We start from the raw sequence: 26,181 nt of genomic DNA on the forward strand, positions 1-26,181 counted from the left end.
AGGAACCATTACACCATAAAGGCTCCATAGTGTGATTAATAAATATAATAGTGCGAATTAATAAATACCCCTCATAGCATCACCCCGTGTATTCGCACCTAACCATGTTAACCCTCGGGGAAATGCTTGGGAGGTTTTTTTTCCTTTTTACTGCTTCCTTTTGCACTCAGCCCCAGCATTAGGCTCTCATGAAGTCCGTGGTCGGCCAAGAAGAGTGCGAGATAAATATTGCAGCATATCCACGGTGTGAATGAAGAATAGTGGGGCGAAGCATCCGTCCGTCCATTCGCTCTTGCTTCCGTTCATCCATGCGTGCATCTGTGTGGCCGCCCATGCGTTTATCCGCCCGTCCGTGCATGCGTCTGTTCGTGCGACCACACGATCATCTGTGCGTCCGTCCCTGCTTTCGTCCATGCATCCGCCCCTGCGTGTGTCCATGTGTCCATCCGTCCGTGCAGCCATCCGTGCGTCCGTCCAGGCACCTGTCTGTGTGTCCGTTCGTCCACCTATTCAACACTCCAAGTACCACCATCTCGCATCTTTTCATCATATATTCCTCATATAGAAGCACCGCCCTCCAGCGGACGTTCCAAGGACTGAACGAGAGGAGACACATGCACACTTTCTTACAGCTTGCGCTTCTTGTCTACTTCCCACATTTAGCCACCTCGAGTTCATGGTATATACCAGTTCACTGTATTTATGGTACTGCGGCCCTGCGCTCGCTAAACCTTTATAAAACCTAAGTGGTTACGCCCAGATAGTATAACGTAGCGACCCTTTTTTGTCTTCTGTGCGTTGTTGAACAATAAAAAATTTGCAGCGTGCGCATTAACTAAAAGCCGAATGTCTCTGTCTCTCATTCTTCCTTAGCAGCCATTGGCATGAAGATTGAGCACTATCTTGTATTGTTCAACAACGCACAGAAGAAATCTCTCACCGGCACCACCTTGGAGGTCAAAGTGTAAGACTGGTTACACACTACGTCTACTACAGCTAGGACAAACGGGTGCCGCTATAAGGAGCTTCACGCCGGTTGTTGACTCCGGTTTGCTATTGCAAATGACCTCCCTGGTCGTTATAAGTCAGGGGCATCCGTCAGTACGAGTCATGGTGCCCGTGGCGTCTTGGACGCCTTCGAAGGCGCTTGTCTTCGACGTTCTCTACGGGGACTAGTGCCGAGATTGTCGTTGATGCGATGGCCTCAATAGTCGGCCTCTCAAAGGTATACTGCGTGCAGCATCAGTGAGCTCAAAACATCCAAGTCACCGTGAAGAGCATGGCCTCAATGTCTCTAATATTAAATGCTGACTGCCTCGGGATTGGCGGCGAGCGTGTTCAAGTCATTCTCGTTGGCCCACAAGTGACCAACATCGCCTGCCTGTTCCTGCCATCATTCGTTTCAAACGAAGCTCTCGTCCAAGCGTTATCCCCTTATGGCAAGGTGCTCACTGTCACCAGTGGTTTGATGAGTGGGCGACGCGGCGTACTCACTGGAAAGCGGTATGTTCGAATGGAGATGAACGCCGCTGATCCTGTGCCGAACTACCTGCGCATCTCTGGTCCCCATGCTACGTTCGACTACCGTGGTCTCCAGTGTGTATGTCGAAGATGCGGCTCAGGGGACCATCTACGAGCCCAGTGCACAACACCATATTGTGGTCGCTGCGGTGTGCACGGTCACGTTAGTGAAGGATGTGACCACCCGTGTCGATGCTGTGGGGATGGCCACCCAACTGTGGTTTGCTCTGTCCACCGCTCTTACTCAGACGCTGCCGCTGGTGCCTTTCCACCACTTACACCGGCAACGGAACCAACTACCGACTCGGGGGACGCAGAGGAGGTCACCGACGCTGTGCTGGCCTTACCCCTACAAGTTCCTTCAAACGAAGCGCACAACGAAAGCGCGATTGTCGATGCGACGCTTGGCGATCGGCTTGCCCGCTGGTGCAGGAACCGTGCGCTTCGAAAGACGCAACTCACTGCCCTAAAAACAGCGTCGGCGTCTCTTCTCTGACGCCACTTGATGTTCAGTGCGCAAATGACCCCAGTTCTCAGGCTGCTGCTCTTAGAGTTCACCCTACGAGTCCTGTTATTTCGGAAAACAGTGGCGAAAATACCACAAACTCTTCTGTTGTGGCCACTCCGACCATTTCGACATCGCGTCATACACGTAAAAAATCGCCCACACAAAGGGTACCTACACCGGCCTGCCGAGACGCGGACAGTGCTGCCAGCATCAAGGATGCGGATCCAAGCTGCCGGCGGCTCAGTCCCTACCTCTTCAGGACACGTCTTCGGAAGACAGCTTGAGCCTGGGACTGGACAGTAGCATCGGACTGTCTAGCCTTGCCGATTTCGACGTCGACATGAGAGCTCCACGTGAAACAAAGCGAGGGCACACTTACAGCTCTTGCTCCGATGAACGCAGTGATGGCCGTGGTAAATCCCAACGGTCCAAAAAACCTCGACCCTCTTCTGGAGGGTCGAACAGTGCGTTGTAATTTGGTTGAGCAAGTGTCCCCTGGACACTTTCCAGGATACCTTTAAGAACTATGCGTCCGGGTTAGTCTTTACTTTTTATTATGGCTTCTACACTGCATATCATTTCATTGAACGTTCAGGGTTTTCGCATTCCGGCAAAAGAGGCTGAAGTGATTAGTGTCGCCCGCGCAGCGAATTGTGTTTTTTTGCCACCAGGAAAATTTCTTCTCGCTATCCGACGTGCTTGCTTTTAAACGAAAGTTCGACCCAGATTGTTATTTCTCTTTCGCTACATCTCGTGATACGAAAGTAGGTATTATTTTTTTATTCGAGCTCTATTATGGTATCATCATGCTTTTTACGATGGCGTGGGCAGGGTTTCGGCTTTAGACTGTAGCTACTTTTCTTTCAGTTTAAGTATACTGTGTGTGTATGAGCCAGCGCAAGCTGGACAGTCTAATGACTTTTTTAGAGACCTGGATGTGTTTTTTTTCTTGACGGTCGTGATGTCATTCTGATTGGCGACTTCAACTGCGTTCTAAATACGCGAACCGAAGTACAAGGTCCTGGCTGGGGCCGGTCTGCTTGGAATTCACGCGAGCTGCGTCGCCTTGTCCACCACTTTTAATTACTAGACGCGCACATTTTAGTGCACGGCAATACCTTTGTTTGGACATGGCGACGTGGACGATCCTCCAGCAGGCTCGAGCGGGCTTATATCCCACGAGCGTTAAAGGCGTTTGTCTCTGATTTATGCGTTCCGTCCTTCCCACCATCTCCTGTGTACGTATCTGATCACCGGCCTATTGAGCTTCATCGATTTACCAAGTCCCGGATCCCTCGCGGACGGCCCGCAGACTCCTCGGCTCACAGGTGGTTACCTCACATGCACGTGATCTAAATGTCCCGAGCCAGCCCGAGCGGCCTTGGGCCATCTGCGCGCTTGATGCTGACTGCATCCGCTGTGGCGTCTGCTATGCCTGGCTATGCCTGGCTATGCCATCTGCTCCCTCCATAGATGAAACACAGGCCACAACGCTGACTCATTACAACCTAAACAGCAGTTAAGTAGTGAATTATACCTATTCCTGTTGTGATGCAACTTACTGTAAGCGAACTACTCGAGCACGTGCGCATCGTAGACCGGCACGGTCGTTCCACCTCTGTTTCTCCTAGCGAGTATAACGCGTGTTTGCCCGACCTTAGGGAATACGCACATGCTCGACGTGGCTCAGAACACCAATGACAAAAACTTGGTGCGCTAACAATGAAAATCCAGAAACAAGCGAGAAGTGGACAAAAAAGCAAAGAGAGAGCAAGAGCGCATCGAAAATTTCCCCTGTCTAACTTAAGATGGCCGCACAGCATGTGCACCGCGCTGTCGTCTGCCAGCGGCCTGAAAGAAATTTTTCGGGCGGTCCCGGGCCGCGCGTTGGCTGCCAGGCACGCGAAAGATGAACATGCGTCCGAGTGATCCCAGACCAGTGGGCGGAGCTTCCAGTTGGTCCCCTAAAAAAACGAATGCGGCGCCGGCATCCGGGGCCGTATGGAGCCGTCCGGGACGTGTAAATTGATGAAGGTCATTGTCTTGAAGCTCGAAGTTCCATTTTCTTTTTCGGAGAAGCCATGGCGTCTTGATGTTTGCGTCCTGCAGGGCGCGCGCTCAAGATCAGACTTGTCACGTGCAATACATGCGTCGCTCATGGCGTCTGGTCCTGAAGATTGGGATGCGCTTAAAACACAGTGGCACCTGCGCTGCGCAGTAGAGGGGCGTTCGCTTCGTCGACGCGTTTCTGGACAGCTTGCTGATACTGCGATGAAGCTACGCATTACTTTCCGCGCCGAGACGCCTTCTCCTCTGACGCGAGTGTGGCAGCGTGAACTGCGTGAACGCTTTCAACGCTTGACTGCTGCTTCGTCCCTGGTGGCAGCAGCATGGCGCTGTAGACACAACCCATGTGCACACCCCGAGGAGCTGCGCTACGCGAGACAATCCTTTTTCGGGCAATAGGAGGCATCTGTCTCTATGACAGCATAAATACCACCTGCGCAGCGGCTTCCTACGCGTGATCGATCTGTTTTCTTGGCGCATTTTGAAGCAATGTCGTGTTCGCCCATGCGGACTAACTGTGATGAAACACCGTCAATGCTTAGAAATTTGCCCCGTATTCTTCAAGAAGCTGTGGATTGCCTGCACATCCCTACGTCGGCTGAAGAGGTAAAGGCGGCACTGAAATCTATGAAACGTGCAACGGCCTCAAGGCCAAACGGTTTTCTTGTTGAGTTTTACTTGACATTTTGGGATGAGATTGGTGCTACCTTTGCCGCAGTAATCCGGCGATGCTACGTGGACGGTGTCTTCCTATCAAGTTTCTGAGATGAACGCATTGTGCTTATTCCAAAGGGGGATGCTTCCTCTGTTAATCCTGAAGATTGGAGACCTATCACGCTCCTCAACGTTGGCTATAAGATATTCGCGGCGGTAGCCGTTCAACGTTTGAGGGGTCTTTTGAACACCCTGGTAGATCATCGCCAGACTTCATCAGTGCTTGGACGAGAAATACACAGCTTGTCATTTACCACACGGGATATCATAGCCTATACTCTGTCACTATCTGCGCGTGGTATCCTTGTGTCTTTGGACCAGGAAAAAGCATTTGACCGACCAGAGCACGCCTATATCCTTAATGTGCTCACAGCCTTCGGCTTTTCTCATTCGTTTGTGAAAATGATTAAAAATACATACACAATTCTGAAAAGCACACTAGTTCTGGATGGCTAGGAAAGTGCCACCTTTTCCATAACACGTGGGGTCCGTCAGGGATGTCCATTGTCTCTTGTGCTATTTGTCCTCAGCCTTGAGCCATACTTACCTGCTCTTGACGCGGACGCACGTTTCCGGGGTCTTGCGCTTCTTGGTAGCAGTGCTTTCGCTCATGATATAACCTTGTACCTTTCAGATGAAGATAGCCTTTCACGCAGCATGCGTGTATTTTCCCGGTATGGCGACATTTCAGGTGCATCGTTGAACATCTCAGAATCCCGGTATTTCTTCATTGGCTCTCCAAACTCCAGGCTTAGCGCCGGTTTTCCCATTCAGCCGGCTGTGTCCTTTCATGTTTTAGGTATTTTATACAACCACTACGGTATCTGCGAATCTATTTGGTTGAACGCTCTCGAAGAAGTAGGACAGAAAATTCGGGATGCATGGGATTTTGACTTCCCGCTTCTTGAGCGGAGGCACCTTGCGCAGACTGTATTTTGCGGTCGGATTTGGTACCTTTCTCACGTCGTGCAACCATCTTTACGTATCGTGCGATCACTGAAGTCTACTTTGTGTTCCTTTTTTGGTCAGGCGGCTTTGAGTTGGTCTCTCGCGCGGCACTGGGACAGCAGCGTTCTCAGGGAGGCTTTGCGTTCCCTTCAGTGTCCATACGCTGTCGGCTGCTGGCTGCTGGCCTAGTGCAAGGGGAGAAATCTCCCGCACGAACGCTTGCATATTACTTTCTGGGTACTTACCTTCGGCATTTGATGCATGATGTGCAACTTAACAGGGCGCCGCAGTCAATAACACTTCCTGCGTTTTATGCAACAACTGTTGCATTTTTCGCCATGTCAAGTCGAGCTGTCCTGGCATAGATGTTTTGAACAACCACATAGTTGAGACAACTGCTGCTTTGTTGCTTCCATTGGTGCCGCCAGCCCGCCGTGCTCGCTCTAGACGGGTGTCTTGGAGCACGTTAACGGCTTCTTTTCTGCCTGGACACCTCCGGGACTTCATGTGGCGCCTGGGATGGGGTGTGCTTCCCACTCTCGATCGCCTCGAAAGGTGGAGAATGGTCCAGTCAGCAACATGTCGGAACTGCTCCTTTCGGGAAAAAAATCAGCATTTTCCGAGGCATTGTGTCATTGCTCGCGTTTTTTGGAGAGCTGTACATGCCGATTTCGCTGCCTCAAAGTGAATCGCTTCGTTTCTTCTGGGCATTGTTCGCGAGGCCGCTTCGCTTGTCTTCTGATTGTTGCCCGCTCTTTCTGCCTCTGGCGCAACCCCTGCGAGGCGGCTGCAGCGGGCCGCCGCTGCCGCGCGCTCTACCCGATCCTAGAGAGATTGTACTCGGAGCTGCTGTCTGTTTTGTCGGAGGAGCTCTTCTTCTTCGGTGAAGAGGAATTTCTTCGGCACTGGTCTTGCCCTTTTGTGTTTTTCTCTCATCGACGAGTGAAACTTGTCTTTCGGCCGGCCTGGTATTGGTAGGCTGATGATTCGATGCGCTGGCGGAAATGGCATGCCAACATGTAAATATGGAAAGTGTACATATATATGTTTTATTTGTGTCTTTTGTTTACCTTGAAGTATTTTTGAGGTTGGGTTTGTGTGAACTATCAATAGTACATGTCTTTCAACGTCATCTCATATCCATGTTCATGTAAATGATGCCTGTTTTGTCATCATCGTTTGAGTATGTCTAAGAAGGAAATGTTCTGTTGAGTGTTATTGACGTTTGTGGCAATAAATTTTTTTTTCTAAACAAAAGGCGATACTCGGCTGCTTAGCAAACGAGTTCTTGCCGTGACGTTTCTTTACCGTGACTGCCCCGCCACCAGTGTTAGTTCTCGGGGCTAACAGAGCTCGCATGCGTGCTGCTTCGTACCACTCACAGTGGCGTGCGGTATCTTCTATTCGTCGGTTGTTGACTCTTTTATTGCGATAGCAATAAAACCAACAGTCTCGGTCGGTTTTTGCGTTGCCGCCGCCACCGCCATCAATCACGTATGTGTATATTCATGTGTATATTATATAGTTTTGTACAATAATACCTATAGTGGAACCTGGCGCTATGTGTCTACGCAGGCTTCTTCAGCGGAGCTTGTACCCGCATGAGAATGATGGGAAGTATAGGCTTTGGATCTGTTTCGGATAGATCACGTTCTTGAGATTCGCAGCGCTTCTTTTCCGAGTCTGAAACAAAGCAATATGAAGTTATATCAAATTAAAACTTGCTGCATTTCTTTGTACGGAAACTTTATTAGAAACGGTTCTTGTGACTAGGCGGTAGAAGTGAAACCACGACAACTATAACCACCAGGGTATGCATTGCTCTGCCATTGTGTTCCAGATTCGGCATCAAGCCCCGCCGTGATGGTTTAGTGGCTAAGGTACTTGGCTGCGGACCCGCAGGTCGCGGGATGGAATCCCGGCTGCGGCAGCTGCATTTCCGATGTAGGCTGAGGTGTTGTAGGCCCGTATGCTTAGATTTGGTTGCACGGTGGTCAAAATTTCTGAGACCCTCCTATATGGCGTCTCTCATAATCATACGGTAGTTTTGGGACGTTAAACCCCACATATAAATCAGATTTAGCATCAATATGTAGTGAATTCTTCCTTACAACATTTGAAAAAATCATTCTTGGTTTGCCCTTGAAAGTACGCAATATCTATTCATAGAAATAACAGCATAGTATTAGGTGAGGAACGCTTAACGCTTTGTCTGCTGTGATTCCTGGTGCGTCTGTTCAAGTGGTCTGCCCCTAATACACCTGTCGTTTTGTTGTGAAGTCGAGTGAGAAGAGCGATGTGGTGCGTCTACTTCGGGTCGCCGTTAGTTTGCGGTTGATTTCAACGAGTTTTGGCATGACGCACTAAAAGCAAACGTGATCTTGGTGTAATATCCTGCCCTTGCATGGGACGCTACATCTATGCACAGCGGTGAGTGGACGACGCTTCACTTAAACTGTTCAACCCGGCTTGTACAGCTCCAGCGTTGCCGTGAATTGAGAGGCCTAGCAGTTTTCAGCTTCTTTGAACAACAAAGGCGCAGCTTAAGTCCTTTGCAGCCACCCAACTACCCACTCTATGCGAAAAACGAAACTGAAACAGGAGAAAAATATCCGCAGACAGTTCGCTGGCTTACGTGATTCAATCTGAAGCCTCTACTTTCCATAATTCTTATGAGGGTACACGATCGCAGCGCCAGGTTTCTCTCTAGGTATTATCGTATGAAACCCTATATGGTATATATAGACACTTTCAAGTCTTACAAACGCAGCCCCTTCACAACTTCTGGTTTTGTGCACCGATATGTTTCAATAGCAATGGCGGATCACAAAAAACTTTAAAAAATAGCCCACTGATTTTCCACAGCCTTCTTTCCCTTATTGGGCAAATAAATGGTATTTGAGCTATATTAAAATGATGAAACAATCTCTTGTACTTTACGCCCATTTCTTTTGTGTGAAAAACAAAAGAGAGATATTCCTTACGCTTGAAAAAAAATATAAACCCCTGGTGGCCGAAATTTCCGGAGCCCACCACTACGGAGTCTCTTATAATCAAATGTTGGTTTTGGGACATTAAACCCCACAAATCAATCGAAAAAATTGAAAACCTGCTTTCACTTTTGATGTTAGGATCTGGTAAACGAGGTGACAATGCTTCTAACGGTTGCCATTTGTGTGTTTGGATGTACCTTCGGTCTGGTCGTCGGTATATTTACACTGCAACGACTCAAACAATCCGCCGATGGTCTCTGGAAGACTCCTTCCGTGCCTTGTCCTACCCACAGCCTTTCGTTGGGCAATTCTGTAGTCACAATGGAGGCACACGCAGCGACACCCACAAAACTTGCACACCTGCACTTCATTTTCAGCCATGCTCCCTGCTCCGCCATATTCCCTCTCTGGCTATGTGGAGCATCCCCCGCCTTAATCCACGGCGTCGAGGGAGGTGGGTGCGGATACACAAAAGGGAAGCGAAAAAAATTCTTTCATGGGGTGCACAAAAGGCCTATTCAAACGCCGTGGTAGTATCGGAGGGGCATTCTTATCTCCCCCAAGCTTCCTCTGTCGTGATCGTTTGAAGCAAGAACATGGGCAAATTTTCGCTCAGCCGCAAATCACCCGACGACACGCCGATTACAGGACTGCTGATGTGTTTTGCAGGTACTTTCAGTCTGTCATTTTGTTACACTATGACGACATTCTTTCTTTTGAGGCGTCGTCCTCGTTGTCTGCCTAGTGTGATTATGGGGTCTTGCGACCTCGTCAGGCAGAGACTCGTCGCTGGAAGTCTGCGTCTGCCTCATGTCTTTGTCGGGGTCGTGTCAGTGTCGTGTTGCTCGAGTGTGAACGCGCCTTTACAGCAGTGTTTTGCAGAGTTACATAAGATCGGATGCTAGCTTTGCTTCGTAAAATGTTCGAATAACTTGCTATCACATCCATTGCATTGCCCTGTTTTGGCGCAATTGTGGCTTTTTTGGCCGTGTGTTCTACATCTTCTCGTCAATGTCATTTCTCTACTTTCACAGGACCAAGCCTCCCATCACGATGCGTTTTTCTTTATCCGGGATTATTTACTGCACTTTTTTTTGTGCGTCCCATGGCTTTATCTAATCTAGCGGTGGAAGCGTAGCCGGCACGGCAGAAATCACTTGCGTGAGGTGTCTTCTTCATTGTGCGTGGTCTAACCATAGCAGCTCCGTGGCTGTCGCTGCCACGCATCCCATGCCTTAAAGGGCCACTCACCAAGCTACCAAATTACAAAAAAGGACGCAATATGCTTTCCTGATATTTCTTGTCCTTCTTGGCGCACTACTGGGACGTAGACAGTAGTTGCCTTGACGTCTACAGCGTACATGCTCTTGATTCGTTGATATACGCAAAATATCACATGTGATTAGTCTCCTTCACTACTTTGCCATGCAGCTGCCCATCCGTTCTTCTTTGTGTCGCACGAATACCGTGCACAATCAAACAATCAAACTTCATTTTTTGAGTTTACAACCACGCAACAGCGTGCAGCTGAGAAGTACGAAATGCTGATAGGCTCGAGCGCTTAGTGCTGATATTGTTCACGTTCATTCAAGAACGAAGGGGCGAAAAGGATGCTTCGTGTATATGAAGGAGAGGAGAAAATCACCCCCTCGTCTTTAAACACGGGGTGATGAGTGGCCCTTTAAACGTGGCTTATCAAGAGATGCGCGGGCTTTAAGGCAGCTTAAAGTGCATCGCTTAAAGAAACACGCGCAGCACAGTGACAGCGAAACTGAAAAAGTCAACTTTCTATGCCCCCCCCCCCTTTTTTTAGCCGTCGTGGGACAACTACTACAAGCAGACGTTTATGGTACCCACTATGATATAAGTAATTGGAATTTATGTGTAGGGTGGAAGTGTCCACGATGCCATTATGTGTCAATCTTCGCAAAAAACGTGGTACCATCTAATCACTTGTAAGTATTTATGCTCACTTTATGGCGCCAAGACTCAATCGTTGTGCCATTCGCATTGTGTGAGGCCTGTTAGTTACTTTAACATTAGAAAACACCTTATTACAGGGGTCAACATGACTCCTTACACGACATGAAACCTGCATTGGACCGGAGTTGGAAGCACGCGCTCAGCTCAGTCATAAAGAATAAAAACGGGCACAGCTCATTGGTGGAGCAATTAGCACTGGGTTGCCACTTAGAGGGCCCAAGTTTGATTCACATTCCGCCCGTGATATTTACATTTATTTTTTGTATTCACCCATGGTTGCGGTGGACAATTGGAGTGCCAGAATTGGCCATTGTTGTGATATCACAACACTTTCAGTGACGTTGTGTACGTCAGCTTCCATGACACACCACGCATTGCGCGTTTCATCAAATGGCTTTAAACTTGGTGCGCACTTTTCTACAGGCCTCGTTAATGGGCAACTGGAGATAATTCATCTTCAAAAAGCTGCATATTGGGGCAGAGAATCACTTGGCTGGATACACTAAGATGCCGGACAATTGTTCGACATGCCATGTACCAGGACCAGCTTAAAGACTTTTCGTTTTCGCTCCAAGCGAATACGGCAACAAAACAAAGTGTGCATGTTTTCCAGGCCTAATAGTTTATTTCTTATGCAAGTATGGAAGCTGACTGGTTGCAGGACAATTAGATATCATTGCACGCTAAATAATCTTATAATTTGAAACTCAAACAAAACAAAACATTCTGTCATTTTCTTTCTTTGAATGTAAAACTGAATGCTCCCGAATCGTCATACAAACTTGACGCATCTCCACATAATGCATCCTTATGCGTGACTGAAGCACGGGCACAGCTCCTCATAAGGGTGATTAAGCGTAATATCGAACAAAGCGTGGCTGGCCAAAATCTCAAAATATTTTAAAGTTTTATATAGTGTAGCAAGGGGAGTGGAAAGAGATCTGTAATAGGTTAAGAAAAATTTGAAGCATAGTAAATCAATATTGACGAAAATTTGTAGTGCCAAGCTTACCTGCTGAGGTGTTTTTTCTGGATTTGGTCATAAACACCAAAGTATACTAAAGTTGTGTACTTCGAAATTGTTTAATTAAATATTTGTAAGTTTTTGCTTGCGTTCTATTGAAACTCACCGAAGATAAGGAGTAGAAGAAGAAGACAAGGGGCACGGAAGAGCACGCGCGTTAATGAGCAAAAAAAGAAAGAATATTCTTGATTTCTGCTCGCATTGAACGCAGTTCATGCTTGTCTCTGCGACGTGGTGCCGTGGCCAGAATAGCGGCTTCTCCTTTTCCCATTGGCCACGGAATAACAGGACAAATGAAGAATGACTGCTAATGGCAAATGAGAGACAGGCAAATGTCGCTTTTAGTTAACGCGCACGCTGCGAATTTTTTATTGTTCAACAACGCACAGGAGAAATCCCCACCGGCACCACCTTGCAGGTCAAAAGGTAAGATTGGTTACACACTACGACTACAATTATGAGGGACGAGCGGGTGCCGCTTTAAGAAGCTTCGCCCCCAAAAGAGGATGCAGGAATGAGGCGTGTGCATATGAAACGAAATTTCGCTGCCGAGGGATCGCATGTTGTTCCTAAATGCCTACGGCACTCGTTCAGCGAGGCTGTGCTCTGTGCCACGGACGCAAATGATCGCATCTACGCTCATGATCCTCGCTTAATCATGCACACGCCGAGGGGGCTCAGTGGTCATGGTGTTTGATTGCAAGCTAAACTGAAGGGCAGGGGAACGAATCCCGGCTGCGGCGGGCGCATTTGAGTGGAGGCAAAATTCCTGAGACGCCCATATGCTTAGGGGCACGTCAAAGAACTCCAGCTGGTCAAAATTTCGGAATTTATCTCATTATGGAGTCCTTCATAATTGGACCATCAATTCTGGACGTGAAACCTCGGCCATTTTTGCAACCTTTTCGCCATCAGCCGTTTAACAATTGAAGGCGACTCGTAAGCTTCAAGCAGAAGCGACGCTCAAGAAACGAGCTTGTACGCTTATCATGGGATAAAGGTTGTCCGTTACTACCCAGACGATTGCATACTGGATAATCATTTGAGTCACAACTTCTAACAAAATTTACTGATATGTTCAAATTTCTGTCTTAAATCCAGCAACACAGACGTGTATCTCTATGAGGAAGTTTACGCACGCGTGTTTGCTAAGTGGAGGGTGAAAAAAGGTAACTGTGTGACGTCGTCCAGTATGCAGTGGAAGTTTAGCCACAGGGATAACTTCGTCCAACTCATAATTGCTATCGGAGCCTTCATCCTATGGAAGCGCAGGGGACTGGCCCGCCTGAGTGGACGCCCTCAGAGAGCTTTGTTTCCTCTGCTACATCGGCTAAAAAACGTGATGCTTTTGCACCTCAACGCAAAACTAGTCATGCTAGGATAAGAGGCTTTCCTCCGACGCTGGTCTACGCGAATCATTATGGTAAAAAAACAACAGAGTGTCCATGCCTTTCCTCCCCTAGTGAGGAGGGGGGCCAGAGCTTGCACCACTGTGACATCACGGTGTGCATTTTTTTTCTTCATTAGAAACATGTAGTTTTTGTGCAATATTGTTCTTGAGCGCGAGAGCAAACTGTCTTCACAGCTGAATGCAAAACATCACCCTACGCTGTGAATGACCCCCCCTTGTTTGTTCATATAGCCTTACTGTTTATTTAAGTTTAATCATCTCGTTGTCATGAATGTCCTGTCTTTGTTGTACAATTTTCGCATTGTACGTCACTGCACACGCTATAAGCTCTTTTCGCAGTATATAACAGCTTCCATGGTACATACGCATTCATCACCACTGTCCATTTTTCTGTGTGCACATAAGCTGTGTAAGATATATCGGGAAATAAAATTCTCTTAAACCAGCATAGTTTTCTTTATGCACGTTAGAATTTCTGTTTACACGTACAAACAATTCCTGTTGTGCATTTGAATGTAAATTAAGATATATTAGCATGTCGGGAGAACGAACAATGTAACAAATAAATGTCTTCTGTGTATGTATGATTTTTTCAGAAATAAAATTTTCTTGAACATAATAGCACCTTTTTTTCTGAGTGCACATAAGCTATGTAAGATATATCCGGAAATAAAAGTCTCTTAAATCAGCACAACAGCGCCACTGCTCTATTTAGCCGGAATTGCTCGACCACCTCGTCGTGTTTTGCTGAGAGTGGTTACTGCGTGCCGGTCCTTTTCTTTCTGCGGCCGCCACGCGCCCGCGATACGGTGGGGATAATTGCTCAACGTTGCGATGCAAGTCTAACAAGGTAGAAGGCGACTGTTTGCACTGCTAGCGAAAGTTAAGTGAGCTACAGAAAGTTGCGATTATCTGATGGGCAAGCCTTCCTCGAAACGGAAGATTAATTGTGAAAATGGTGGGGCATGACAGCAAGACATTCGTTGCTTTCACCGCTTACGCCAAGAAAGTGGTCCTTGAAAGCTCTACGCTCAAAATTCTAACTTTCAGTAGAACTTGGCCTACACTCTGGAGTTGGAACATTTGTTGCAAAGAATTATAAATAAACTTATGGTGCTTCAAATTCACTAAGTACATAGTTGTTTTTATGCATATTCTTCGGGTTATTTGACAAAATAGGTATTTCTGCTAAAAGAGGCGTTAGATGAATTCGCGAAGAAAATATCTGCAGGTATATCAAAAATGATGTTGAACAAAGTAGTAAGGTCCCATTAAAATGCTCAGTGAAATGCTGACATGCTATCTGTACTTTAATAACGTAAATATTTCTTCTAATTGGTTAGTCACTTGCACCTATGTGGCCTCATGTTCAAATATGCAGGAACTGCTGGTCGGATCAAACACCTGGTCACAAGCGGTAATGTTTGATTCGCATGGGAACGCTAATAATAGCAATTCTTCGCAAAGCAAATGCCTGAAGGTCGCAGCGAGCGTTGCGCACGGTTTCGATGGCGCTCTCATTCACGTAAACCACGTGATAATTAAACGTTCTTCGCCTCAATAAATCAGTGTCTGATTTCTCAAGTTATATTCACGTGCAGGTTGATGAAACTTGGAGATTATCAATTGCGAGGAAAATTCATACACGAGTGGGCTATTTAAACCAGTATACTTACTAGCGTAACTGCTGCAGCGCTGTTGCTACGATGCTGCATGATGTTGGCGCAGCAACCTCCACTAGTTTTTAGTGAGATGAAGCCCTGAAATTGCTTCTAGAAAAGCATGAAATCAAAATACACAAGGAGCGAAAGAGTATTTGCATACTAAATAAATATAACAGTTGAGGTGGTGTTCACGGCCAAGCGCATTGAAGATCTATTGCGAGCCTCGATACTGCATCGGCTTTTGCAAATGCGTGTGAAGCTTGGCACACAGGCAAAAAAAAAACTGTCCTTCACCAGGTAGATGCATATGTCCCATACAAATTTTGGCGAAGTGAGAACATATCTTTGAAAGAAAGCGCTCGTGAAGGAAGCAAGTATATAGTAATGTGAATATGCTACCTTACTTGTAAAAACTGCAACTTGAATACGACACGCGCTGTAGTATGATTTTGACCACCTGGCATGCTCTCGCTCTTCACTGCCGTCGAAATGCGATTGCAGCAGTCGAGAATCAAACCCATCCGCGAGTTTCATGGCGGCATACACAAACCTGATTAAAGTGAGTACGGTGGAGCACCGTAACTGTCGGCGATGGTACTGAACAAACTTTTTCTTTCGTTTTACTAGGAACATCAGCAATGCTGCTTTCGTCATTCATCTGAAGCTTGAGTCAAGCGAGAAGTGAGCACGAACAACGGAACAGCGTGCAATGCGAGCGCATGTTATGTATGCGCGCCGTGGCGGGCGTCGAAGAGTCCTTGCCGTGACGTCATTCAGGCCTCCCACCAGGTGCCGCCACTCCAACTTCTTGGGGCTAATACGTCAGGATTACGTCAATCAGAGCGGCCGAGCACGAACGGCGCTGTGCTCATGCTTCTACCAGTGCTCCCAACAGGAAATTTTAAAGCAAGCTTTCTCATTCAAAGTGAGGCATTCATACCAAGTCACACTTTGGGACAGTTAAAATCTTGTAGCGTGCGCCATCAAACCCTTTTCTCTAGGTGTAGATATGAACTGTCAATAATCTGTGGCACGCATCCGTGTACCAAGAACCACTGTACGTGGGTCGGTGCCACAGGTAATGGAGTGTTTGTATCTATCTCGGAATGACTCGGACAGACATTAGTACCACAACTTGTATGGAGGACCGTTAAGAGACAGTGACCTTGGCAGCGCAGACCCGACGAATGCAAATATAAAAAACAAGGATCTGAGGATGAAATTAACCAAAGCGTTTTGCGTGGCATTTGCGTATTTTCCAGCAGGTCAATGCCATGTCTTGCAACTACTTTGAAAAAAAAAAAGAACTATGCGGACGTAGGGTTGGTGCTACTTCAGTTGTAGTTGCATTGCACGCTGGTTTAAAAGCAAAGCAATCAACCTTGCATATCTGCTGATTAACCACACCACGGTGGTCTAATGGCTAAGGTACTCGGCTACTGACCTGCTGATCGAGGGATCGAATCCAGTCTGTGGCGACTGCATTTTCTATGGAGGCGAAAATGCTGTAGGCTCGTGTGCTATAATTTGAATGCTCGTTAAAGAACCCCAGGCAATATATATTTCTGAAGCCCTTCACTATTGCGTCTCTCGTATTGATATAGTGGTTTTTGAACGTTCAACTACCTATATCCATCAATCAAATCAATATCTACTGAGAAGAGCACGAACACATGCTCACCCCTGCTAGCTCCAGTGATGATCACAGTCTTTCCGGACATGTCCCGCGTCGATGTGCATCTTCCCACGGTGACCAAGCTGTAGATCTTCACGGACGCTGCCAGGGCCAACACAATCAGCACCAGGTACAACAGCAGCCAAAGCAAGGCCATACGAGAGGTCTTTCTACCAGCTGCTTTTTTATCCTCTTCAAGGGCAAGGATGTTGGTGATGTTGGCTTCGACACCGGTAGATGAAGTTACTGAAACGATGCATGTGTTCGACTTTACTGGTTCGTTTCAGCAAATTTATAACAGTGCAAATAAAGAGGGCACGAAGGCGCGGAAACGTCAGAGAACGTAGTAACGTAGAAGCCTCGTGTGTTTGTCTACGTTGCTCTTTTTCGTCCTGTCATCCTTGCGCAGTTGAGAAATATGCTGGCAAAGTTACGAATGGCTAAAACAATGAAAATTCATATTAACCTATGATGCATGTGTTACAAAGCTTGTAATATGCGCAACATTAGATATCCGCAATCATTCAGAGTCACATGAAATGACCGCTACATTCACTAGGATACTGTCGCCGTACGACGGCAGATAATTTCTACACGACACTCTGTAAGAAAAGGAGCAGAGAGAATGGAGACCCGGACCACGCTGATGGTTGTTCAGAAAAAGTTGTTAACAATTTGGAGTACCTGGTACTCTACTATGGGAGAGCATAAAGCCGTCCCGTGAGCCAAGAAATGTGGCACAACAGACAGGCACTGTTCGTCAATAGACTTCTTCAGAGCAGTGACTGCCTTCTTTGCACAAGCTTTCCGCGTCACGTTCTATTGCATTTAATGCCCGTAAGGAACGATTCTCCTCAATCAACCTGGTTTCTCTCCAGCGCGCGTGCGTATCCAAAGCGTTGCTGTGATACCATGTTTGCAGAGTTTTGCATATTGCGAGCACTCATATCCACGGGTATTTATTTTTTTTCTCTTCTTCTCACACTTTACCTGTTTTCGCCCGGATTTTATATACAGCGCTGAACGTAGGAATCGTACCAATGAACCATCACCTATGATCTGTCTTAATCGCTTTCTTAAAAAAAAAAACTCTCTGCTGTAAGGCATTTACATATTTTACCCAAATGAAGAAGCGACTTATCTCAATCAAGCTGCGAACCATACTCACATACATTTTATATTACTGATGCGTTCACTACTAATTAGGAAGTATATATAAACGAGTGCCGCCGGCGTTTCACGTACTGAAGATTCTGTTTTAAAGTTTAACAGAAAACGCACTTATGGAGGCATCCGTACCCATCAGGTACTTAGTAGCATTTACCAAAACAGCACAGCAAATTCAAAGAAGTTGTAAGAGACGCAACTGCTTAACGATACACTTGTCATGGAGTGAGTCCAAGGGGGAACGCTGGACGCAGACAGCTGTTTAACTGCAGCAGAGTAGCACAAAGGCGCAGACCTCTAAGATGCTCCTGTCGTTGCAGTATGGGTCATGGTAGTCTGCATGATTTCCTAAAATGCGGGTTATCATAAAATATAGAATTATAAGTCCGCCGGACTCACTTATATAGTTTCAGTCATAGCTCAATCGGAATCAGGTGAATCTGAGGGAGTCGAAGCATGGGGGAGTTCGAAGACCGATGATACACAACTGTAATGACGTTGCGTCATACGCGGTCAGTATATACGCAGCTGGCCAAGCTATGCAGTAAAATATATTTATTTCGAAACAGATGTCAATTCAAAAAAACATCCTGTTAAGCGTGTAGTCCAGTGACACGTGTGCTTCCCCTCTTCGAGTTGAATCCCGCGTCAAATATTCCAGCCACTTGTTATGAAGATAGGTTGTTGAAGCAGCGCTGTTGATCACATAAATATTAGCGGTTTTTGGCTATTGCTCGTTCATTTACTAATGCCTTACATTCACGTACCCTTCACAACAACATTTCACAAAAGCTGCGGAAATGCCTCAATTCACATTTTAGATAACTAACCAGTCGTTATATGCGAAACAAATATATTGGTCAATTTATTGGAGAAAAGTAGTTTGCAAGTGATTCTTCCGTGCAATGAAAAGAGCCCGTAACAGCATTTTTGCGTCGCGATGGTTTTGGTAACTATGCTAGTTTATGTGTTCTACAAATCAACCCGACAATTGGAAGCATGCCTATTTGCTTAGTTTAAATTATGTTGTGCCTCTTAGATGAAACGTACACCCTCTGTCGGTCTTGCAGTGAAGAGCTCGGCACGTGTCCGAGAAATATTAGCTCCGCATATATTGCACTTCATGCCATTGCATATAGTATCTCGCGGTTGCTTCGCGACTAGTATACCGAACGTCAGGATGGCATCAGCGCAGTTATAACACACACGTGGGTCCCTAAGGCCGAAGACGCTTTGGTCGTTAACTTTTTGGAGATTTCAATTGTTTATACCTGAGAGAGGGTATAGCGAACCGTTAAGTTAAGAGATATAGAGCAAATGCTGGCTGGGAATTTTTATGCATACGCACTTATTTCCTTAAAAGGCTTTATTTCATTGTAAAAAATAAGAACAATGAAGAAAGGTCAAGGCTGCTTAATACAGGAAAAAATAAATGAATAAGCGAGCACTCACTCACAGCAGTTGTTCAGTTTAAAAATATTTAAAGAGATGATTCATGTGCTTTGAAAGGAGTGTGGGCGTAAATAAAGATACAAACAAATTATAGACGTCACATGCGTGCTTTGCTTTTAGAAAAGAAACTAGTTATGGCTACCAGGCGCAGAACTATACACTGGTTGAATAGCGAGAGCTCCCTCCATACATAATCTCTCTTCATCGAGCACAGCAAATTAACCTCGTACCGAGCCGTTTGCCGCCTTACAATGGGGCAGTCGGAGCGGCCGATGGACTTTGCGAGTGAGCACTGTACTCTGGCGTAGAGCAACGCCTCCGAATCCGCGATTGGAGCAGAACCAGAGCTGCTGGGGCAAGTATGGGGATCAAGGTATGAGCTGAAGTCCTTGAGTTTTTCAGAATACCTTGCTTGTTCTTTTCCATTCCGCTAATTCCACTGCCGAATTATGTTGAACTCGTATGCGGTCGTTCGATGTCACTCCGCAATAAATTGATTTGCCCAGTCAGTCATGTCGTCCACAATTACTGCCAAAACACGCGAAAATGACAGCACCCCCAAGCTAACCAATGTATTCGGGGTCATTGGCAGAGCGGTCAAACAACCCGTCACCGTGACGGGTATACGGCACGCCCAGTTACGGTCCTCTATACCGATTTCGGTGGATCAAATTTTTTTGCCCCTCGGAGTTACTCCCGCACTGAACCCACTCATACTCTCATTCAAACATTTGGCTCCCGCCCTCACTTTGTCACTGGAACACGCTTTCCCCAGAAGGAACAGAAAAACTTGATCCGGCTCCGCTATTAGAATTAGACAATAAAATACGTAAGGCTTCAAATGATTTGAGAGAGAAAAAGTAAAAGTGTAGTGAAGGCCAAAATGTGAAAATAAACGAATGAATGAAATAAAAAACATTCTAGTCCTGCAGGACGCACTTAGCACGAAGCGGGCGTCTCCTACGTAGGGACCGACAGCTAGTACCTGGTAGCCACTTCGTGGGTCTGCTGGACGGCGCCTTGCTGGTCGGCGAGAAGTGGGCTCCCAAGGAACCTCTCCTACGTGTTCGAGGTAGAGTTAGAAGGAGTTTTTACACTCCCAGAGCATAGGTGCGAGTGTCGCCGTGTGTCCACATGAGGGGCATGTGTCACTGGGGTATGCATCGGGATAATAAACGTGAAGCGTGGCAAGGTTTGAGTACGTGCGAGTCTGTAATAGGCGTAGTGTTAGCGCTTGCGGTCTGTTAAGCTTCGAATGTGGAGGTAGAAAAATGTGGTGCTTAAAGTAACAGTGCTTTGTTATGTCGTTGTACGTAATGGGTGCATCCTGATTGGTTTCTATCTCAGCGAGATGGGGTCGCCCTGTGGTGACGCGGTCAGTAAGTGCGCGCGCTACATCATGGGCGATCTCGTTGAGGTTGGATAGGGCACCCGGAACCTGGCCGAGGTGGGCGAGGAACAAGATCACGGCTTGGTGCTTCAGGGCACTCGGGTCCACGCTGCGCAGGATCCGTAACGGCTGGTCGGAGATGACTCCGCGTTCGAAGGCTCTGATGGCCGGTCTGCAGTCGCTGTAGTCGACTTCCCGTTTGCTGTCGAGCGCACCTATAGCTATAGCTACTTGCTTCGCTACTTCGGGGTTTTGGGTGAGGATTGTGGCACAGTTAGGAATCTGCTGCGCGGATGATACAACGACCACGGCGAAGGCCCAGTGATTGTGATAGGCAGCGGCGTCTACGAATGAGACATTGTCCGCTTCCATGTGTATGCGCTTGAGAATTGTGGTCACCCGCGCAAGGCGCCTGCTGCCTTTGTATTCGGGGTGAACATTTCGCGGAATGAGAGCGATCGTGATAAGGTCACGCATTTTACGGGAAATTAAAGTCAACTTTGGGGGATCTCTGGCCGTCCAGGAGAAGAGGCCGAGCTCGTGCAGAATATGGCAGCCCGCCTTGGTGGTCGTGAGTCGGGTAAATTTCACGCGTTCCTGAGCTTTGGTGATATCTTGTAGCATGTTATATACGCCAAGCTCGAGGGGTTTGTGCGTTGGAGTGGTGATAGGGAGGCCAAGGGCTCGTTTCATCACCTTGCAAATAAGGGCATTGAGTTGATCGTGCTCCTCACGTAACCATTTGCGTATAGCGGCGAGGTATACATAGGTAAAGGGACACAAAACAAACGCGTGTATAAGACACAGCAGGTTGTCTTCTTTGAGGCCACGGAGCCGGTTAGCTATTATACGTACGAGTCGCATGGCATTCCCAGTCTTAGTCCTGAGCGTGCGTACTGTTTTGGTATTGGTTACACGGGACTCGATCATATTACCAAGGATCTTGATGGTGTCTACCCTGGAAACTATACGACCATCTTTGGTGGGGAGGTTGATATTGCGTTCCGCCGGAGGTTTCCACCCTTTGGGCTTGGAACTCCGGCGTTTGAGCAAATATATTAACTCTGACGTCGCGGATGAGCACCTGAGACCGGTGTGGTTTTGGTAGGACTCAGTGGTTTTGATGATCTCTTCTAGAGCGCACACAGTGAAGCCATCTGACCCTGTTGAGCTCCACATGGTTACATTGCCCGCATAGATGGTGTGGTTTAGCCCGTATATTTTCGATAGTCATTCGGGATGCCCGATCATCGCAGATTGAAGAGCATGGGCAAGAGGACGGATCCCTCAGATGTGCCCCGCTGTCAGAGCTCCACTTTTTTCGACACTAGGTCTACACAGAGGATGGCACTGCGTCGAGTGAGAAAAAAGCGGATGAAGTAGTGGAATCGAAGCCGCAGACTGAATTACGCGATTGCTTTCAAGATTTACGAGTGCAGATGTGGGCGTTTCATCTAAGCCGTCTACTGGACGATCGCGCTTGACCACTTCCGTGTCAACTATGCAGCAGCAACGTGCAGCTGATAGTTCAACGATTGAAGGTGCAAGGACCAAGGACTGTGCACTTCGTGATGAGAGTACGAACCAACGGGAGGCCGAGTAGGTGGACAGTGGAAACTCCACGGACGTGCAGTCTTCTAGCGGTCCCATGATTCCAGCAAAGCGAGGTGCTCCTATCATTGTGCATCAACATAATGCCATCGCATCGAAGCAGCCACCTAAAAAAGTAAGGGCCACCCCTGATAATGCCTCCACGCTCTCCGCTTCTCAGTCTTACCCAACGCCCGCCCTTTCCCAATCCTATCGAGATTACATACGCCCTCTCTCGTGCTACGACATAACTTCAGTGCCCATCAAACATGTTCAAAGGGTCGTTGACCATGCCCTTGAAACAAAGGGATACAAAGGGTTCGCATCATACAGATCGGCGAACAAAATTACTGTGCACCTAGCATCTCTCAACCATTTGCAGAAACTATGCTCTTTAACATCTAGACCGCTGTCAGGAGATCAAGAGCTGCCTATGCAGCGCTACTTTGCATGAGCCCTAACATACAAAAGAGTGTGGTCTATGGCATTGACCGTGAAGACTCTCCTGAGATAATATGTCGCAAATTGTGCTCCCCGACGCACAAGGCTTTTGCGTCCAGATTCATAAGCGAAAGTCGTACTTTCTTAATAACGGTGCAGGGCCCCCAATGTATTCCTGACAATTTTTACTAGTATGGGTGTTTGTTACGCCCCAATCTGTGTACCTTCCTCGGGCAATTTTCGGTTACCGTTGCTTTCAACGGGGACACATGCAGGCATTTTGCCAACAGCGTGCTATTGACACAGAAGGGCTCACACCTGAGGGCCAACCACGATATCGATGTGGCCTATGTAAATCTGATGAACACGACATGACAAGCATAAACTATCCGACTAAAAAGAGGGCCACAGCGAGATTACGAAAGGCTACACCCAAACACAGTATTGTAAGAACTAACAATTTCTTCGAAGTTCTTACTGAAGAGCCGGAAACACTCACAGCAGAAGACACACAGGGCTCCGAGACCCAACTGTACTCTTCAGTGGTTCAACAAGACAGACAGACCTAAACAATAAAACCAAAGCAAGCTGAACCACTGCTTGAATCGAATGATGACCATGATAATATTGACGCTCGGATAGAAGCATTAGCCAAAGAAATTGAGAGGTTACGCAAACATAAAGATGTCGTCATTCTGAAGCGCCAGAAAACAGGACCTACACGCAAATAATCACTGAGTATGCATTCTCCAGTTACGCCTGCAGCCCACACGACACTATGGGTCAAACAACGAGTTTGAACAGCAGTTTTGGATCATCTTGCTCAATTGACGGCACTCATACAGGATTGATTGCACCATGGCTGTCTCTCTGCAGCAGCTCGTGACGGAATCCTTCAATGCAATTGTCGAGGTTTAAGCTCCAAGTTAGGAGAAATTAAAACCAAGCTTGAATACAACAAGCTACATGTATGGGCGCTACTTATTCGAGAGCATAATAAGCTGTGATTCCTCTACAATTTTAATGGGTATCATCACCTGTTCATTACAGATAGGCGTGCTATGACTATGGGGTCAACTCTAGAAAAAGCCGCAGTGCATTTGTCATCACGTATTCCCCATACAATGATTACTATGGCACCATGGTGCAGTGAAAATCGAAAGGTTGTCGCTGTTCTGACACGACCATTGAGGACTCGTGTCATACTTGTGTCTTTTTATGCTATACCACAGCCTACACGTCTTAATTTTGGATGGATAGCACATCTGCGTTCTACGTTTCCGGGGATTCCCATTCTTGTAAGCGGAGATTTCAATGCCCTACATACAGATAGGGGATACAAGCACAACTCCCAACAAGGATGCCAGGTTAAAAACATCATGACTGATGCCACATTTACTCCGTTGAACCATCACGCCGTCTCTACCTGCTCTGTACGTACAACATCGGAAACGCACGCTCCAGATCTCCCTTGGTGGTTCCTGGGACGCCGCAATGTCGAGTGGAGTCGGATACCTTGGGTAGTGATCATATGCCAATAATTTTTGGTTTACAAAAAAATGCATAAGACAAATTCGACGACGCGTAGCGATCCCGCATTGGGAGAAATTTCGGGAATCGTCACTTGATAAAGTTCCCTCAGAGCCCACAGAAATTTTTCCCGCTTTGCAAGAGCTGCTCTGCAGTAACACAGTCGAGACAATCGTTGACGAAGAACAACCTCAACCGGACCTCGCTCTTTTGAGACTGTGGGCAAAGCGACATCAGGTGGAGCTGTATACGTCGAGGAATCCAGATGCACCAGGTAGCCGTGCACATGACAACCATATAGCAGCAAAGGCGCGTCGGCACGAAAAGCAGCTTTCTGGACAGCGGTGGCATGAGCGGTGTGAAAAACTTGGATCTGGCATGAAAAACAGAGCCCTTTGGTGCACGTTCAGGTCGAGGGAACGAGGTTACAAGCAACCTGATCCTGCATCGAGCGTTAGGTTGTCGATGTAAAGTACGCCACAAGAATTTGCAGAGCAGGCTGCAAGTGCATTTTTCCCAAAGTATGATGGCGCATCTTCTATAAGCTGCACGGAAATCGACGAGCTTGAGCCAAGTGCCAAATCCGATATATCCAGTCCTTTTGGCATGGCCGAAGTAATAGCGACGATTGAAACTTCTCACCAAGGAACAACACCTGGTTCAGATGATATTTCATACGAGGTCTTCAAGAACATGGAAGGTGAAGCTCTGGATGCACACCTGCAGGCTATTATTAAAGTATGGAAAACTGGGGACCTCCCATCTGATTGGAAACACTCAGTTGTCGTTCCAATTCCAAAACCCAGAAAGTCTCTAAATAGCCTGCAATCCTTAGCCCAATGTTATTGAGTGCTACTGTGTGCAAGCTTGCTGAAAAGTTGCTGGCAACACGTGTTTCCTGGTGGCTTGAACGACACAAGAAGTACCATCCGGCTCAAATCGGGTTCCGTTCTCATTTGGGGACTGAAGACGGTTTTTCTATCTTGTTGGATGACATTTTACAAATTTCTCCACACAGCCACGCAGTACGCACTGTAATAGCAACTGACGTAACGAAAGCTTCCGACAACATAAAACATGACGTTATTTCATCCAACCTCATCGAGCTCGTGTTTCCACTGTGGGTAGTAAAATTTATTTACTCTTTTAGGCACAACCGCACATTTGCGATAATAGTAGATGGAAAGCCTAGAGGTTGCCTAATGTCCAACAGAGGTGTCCTGCAAGGATCCGTTTTGGCTCATCTCCTGTTCAACATTACTCCAATACCTCTAGCATGGCAACTACACTGAATTTTAGATGGGAGATTTCTGATATAAGCTGATGATGTGGCTTTATGGTCTGTACACAAAGACGTCTCAAGACAAGCACAACGACCTCAGAAAGCTTTTGATGTTCTTTAGAGATACACTCGGAACGCAGGGTTAGACATGTCCACCCAAAAATCATGCTATGTTCAGATTTCTAACAAAGCAGGACACAGAAAAATCAAGCAGTGCCCCTTTACATGTACTGTAGGTGCAGTGACCATTCCTGAGGCTTCGGAGGTCCGCATACTAGGTCTTCATATTCACCAGTCCGGCAATGGAGTGCACTGGCTTCGAAAAGTCAGACAGAGTTCCACAAAAACACTTCATCTGATTCACCGCATCGCATCGAAAGCAGCTAGAGCTCGTACACATGTAGCTCGACAGCCCGTCCGCACAGTTCTGCAGCCAAGAATTTTATACCAGGCGTAATTTCAACGGATAACTTTGGCCCAGTTGGCACACTTGAAGACTAATAACCGTGATGCTATGCGCACAATAACAGCGTTACCTTGCATCACTCCCATACCAACTTTAAAGGAGCACGCCCAGCTTAACACAATTGCAGAACTGGTTACGCAAACAGAAAAAGCTCGTGAAGTCAAAAGGCAACTTGTACCTATTGTTGCTGCGTTGCATGCTCATTTTCAATGAGGCTCTCGCATTAACAACCAAACCGAGTCTATGCTTCCCTCGGAATTCACCATCATCATATCTAATAAAACAACAAAGTTAAAGCGCTTCGATACATCATCTACAATTGGCGAACGCTCCATCATCGAGGCCCCATGCGCTA

The 26,181-nt window shown here is 47.0% G+C and overlaps 1 protein-coding gene across 1 annotated transcript in view; it reads right to left on the bottom strand.

Moving 5' to 3' along the window:
* Positions 1 to 26,181, bottom strand: part of LOC142767618 (retinol dehydrogenase 12-like) — a 61,822-nt gene that overhangs the window by 30,781 nt on the left and 4,860 nt on the right. The window contains exon 2 of the mRNA XM_075869652.1: positions 16,515 to 16,754. Coding sequence (XP_075725767.1) covers positions 16,515 to 16,665 — 151 coding nt within the window. The 5' untranslated portion in view covers positions 16,666 to 16,754. The remainder of the gene's footprint in view (positions 1 to 16,514; positions 16,755 to 26,181) is intronic.

The sequence above is a fragment of the Rhipicephalus microplus genome, chromosome 7 (genome assembly GCF_043290135.1).
Source record: "Rhipicephalus microplus isolate Deutch F79 chromosome 7, USDA_Rmic, whole genome shotgun sequence".
NCBI classification, from domain to species: Eukaryota; Metazoa; Arthropoda; class Arachnida; order Ixodida; family Ixodidae; genus Rhipicephalus; species Rhipicephalus microplus.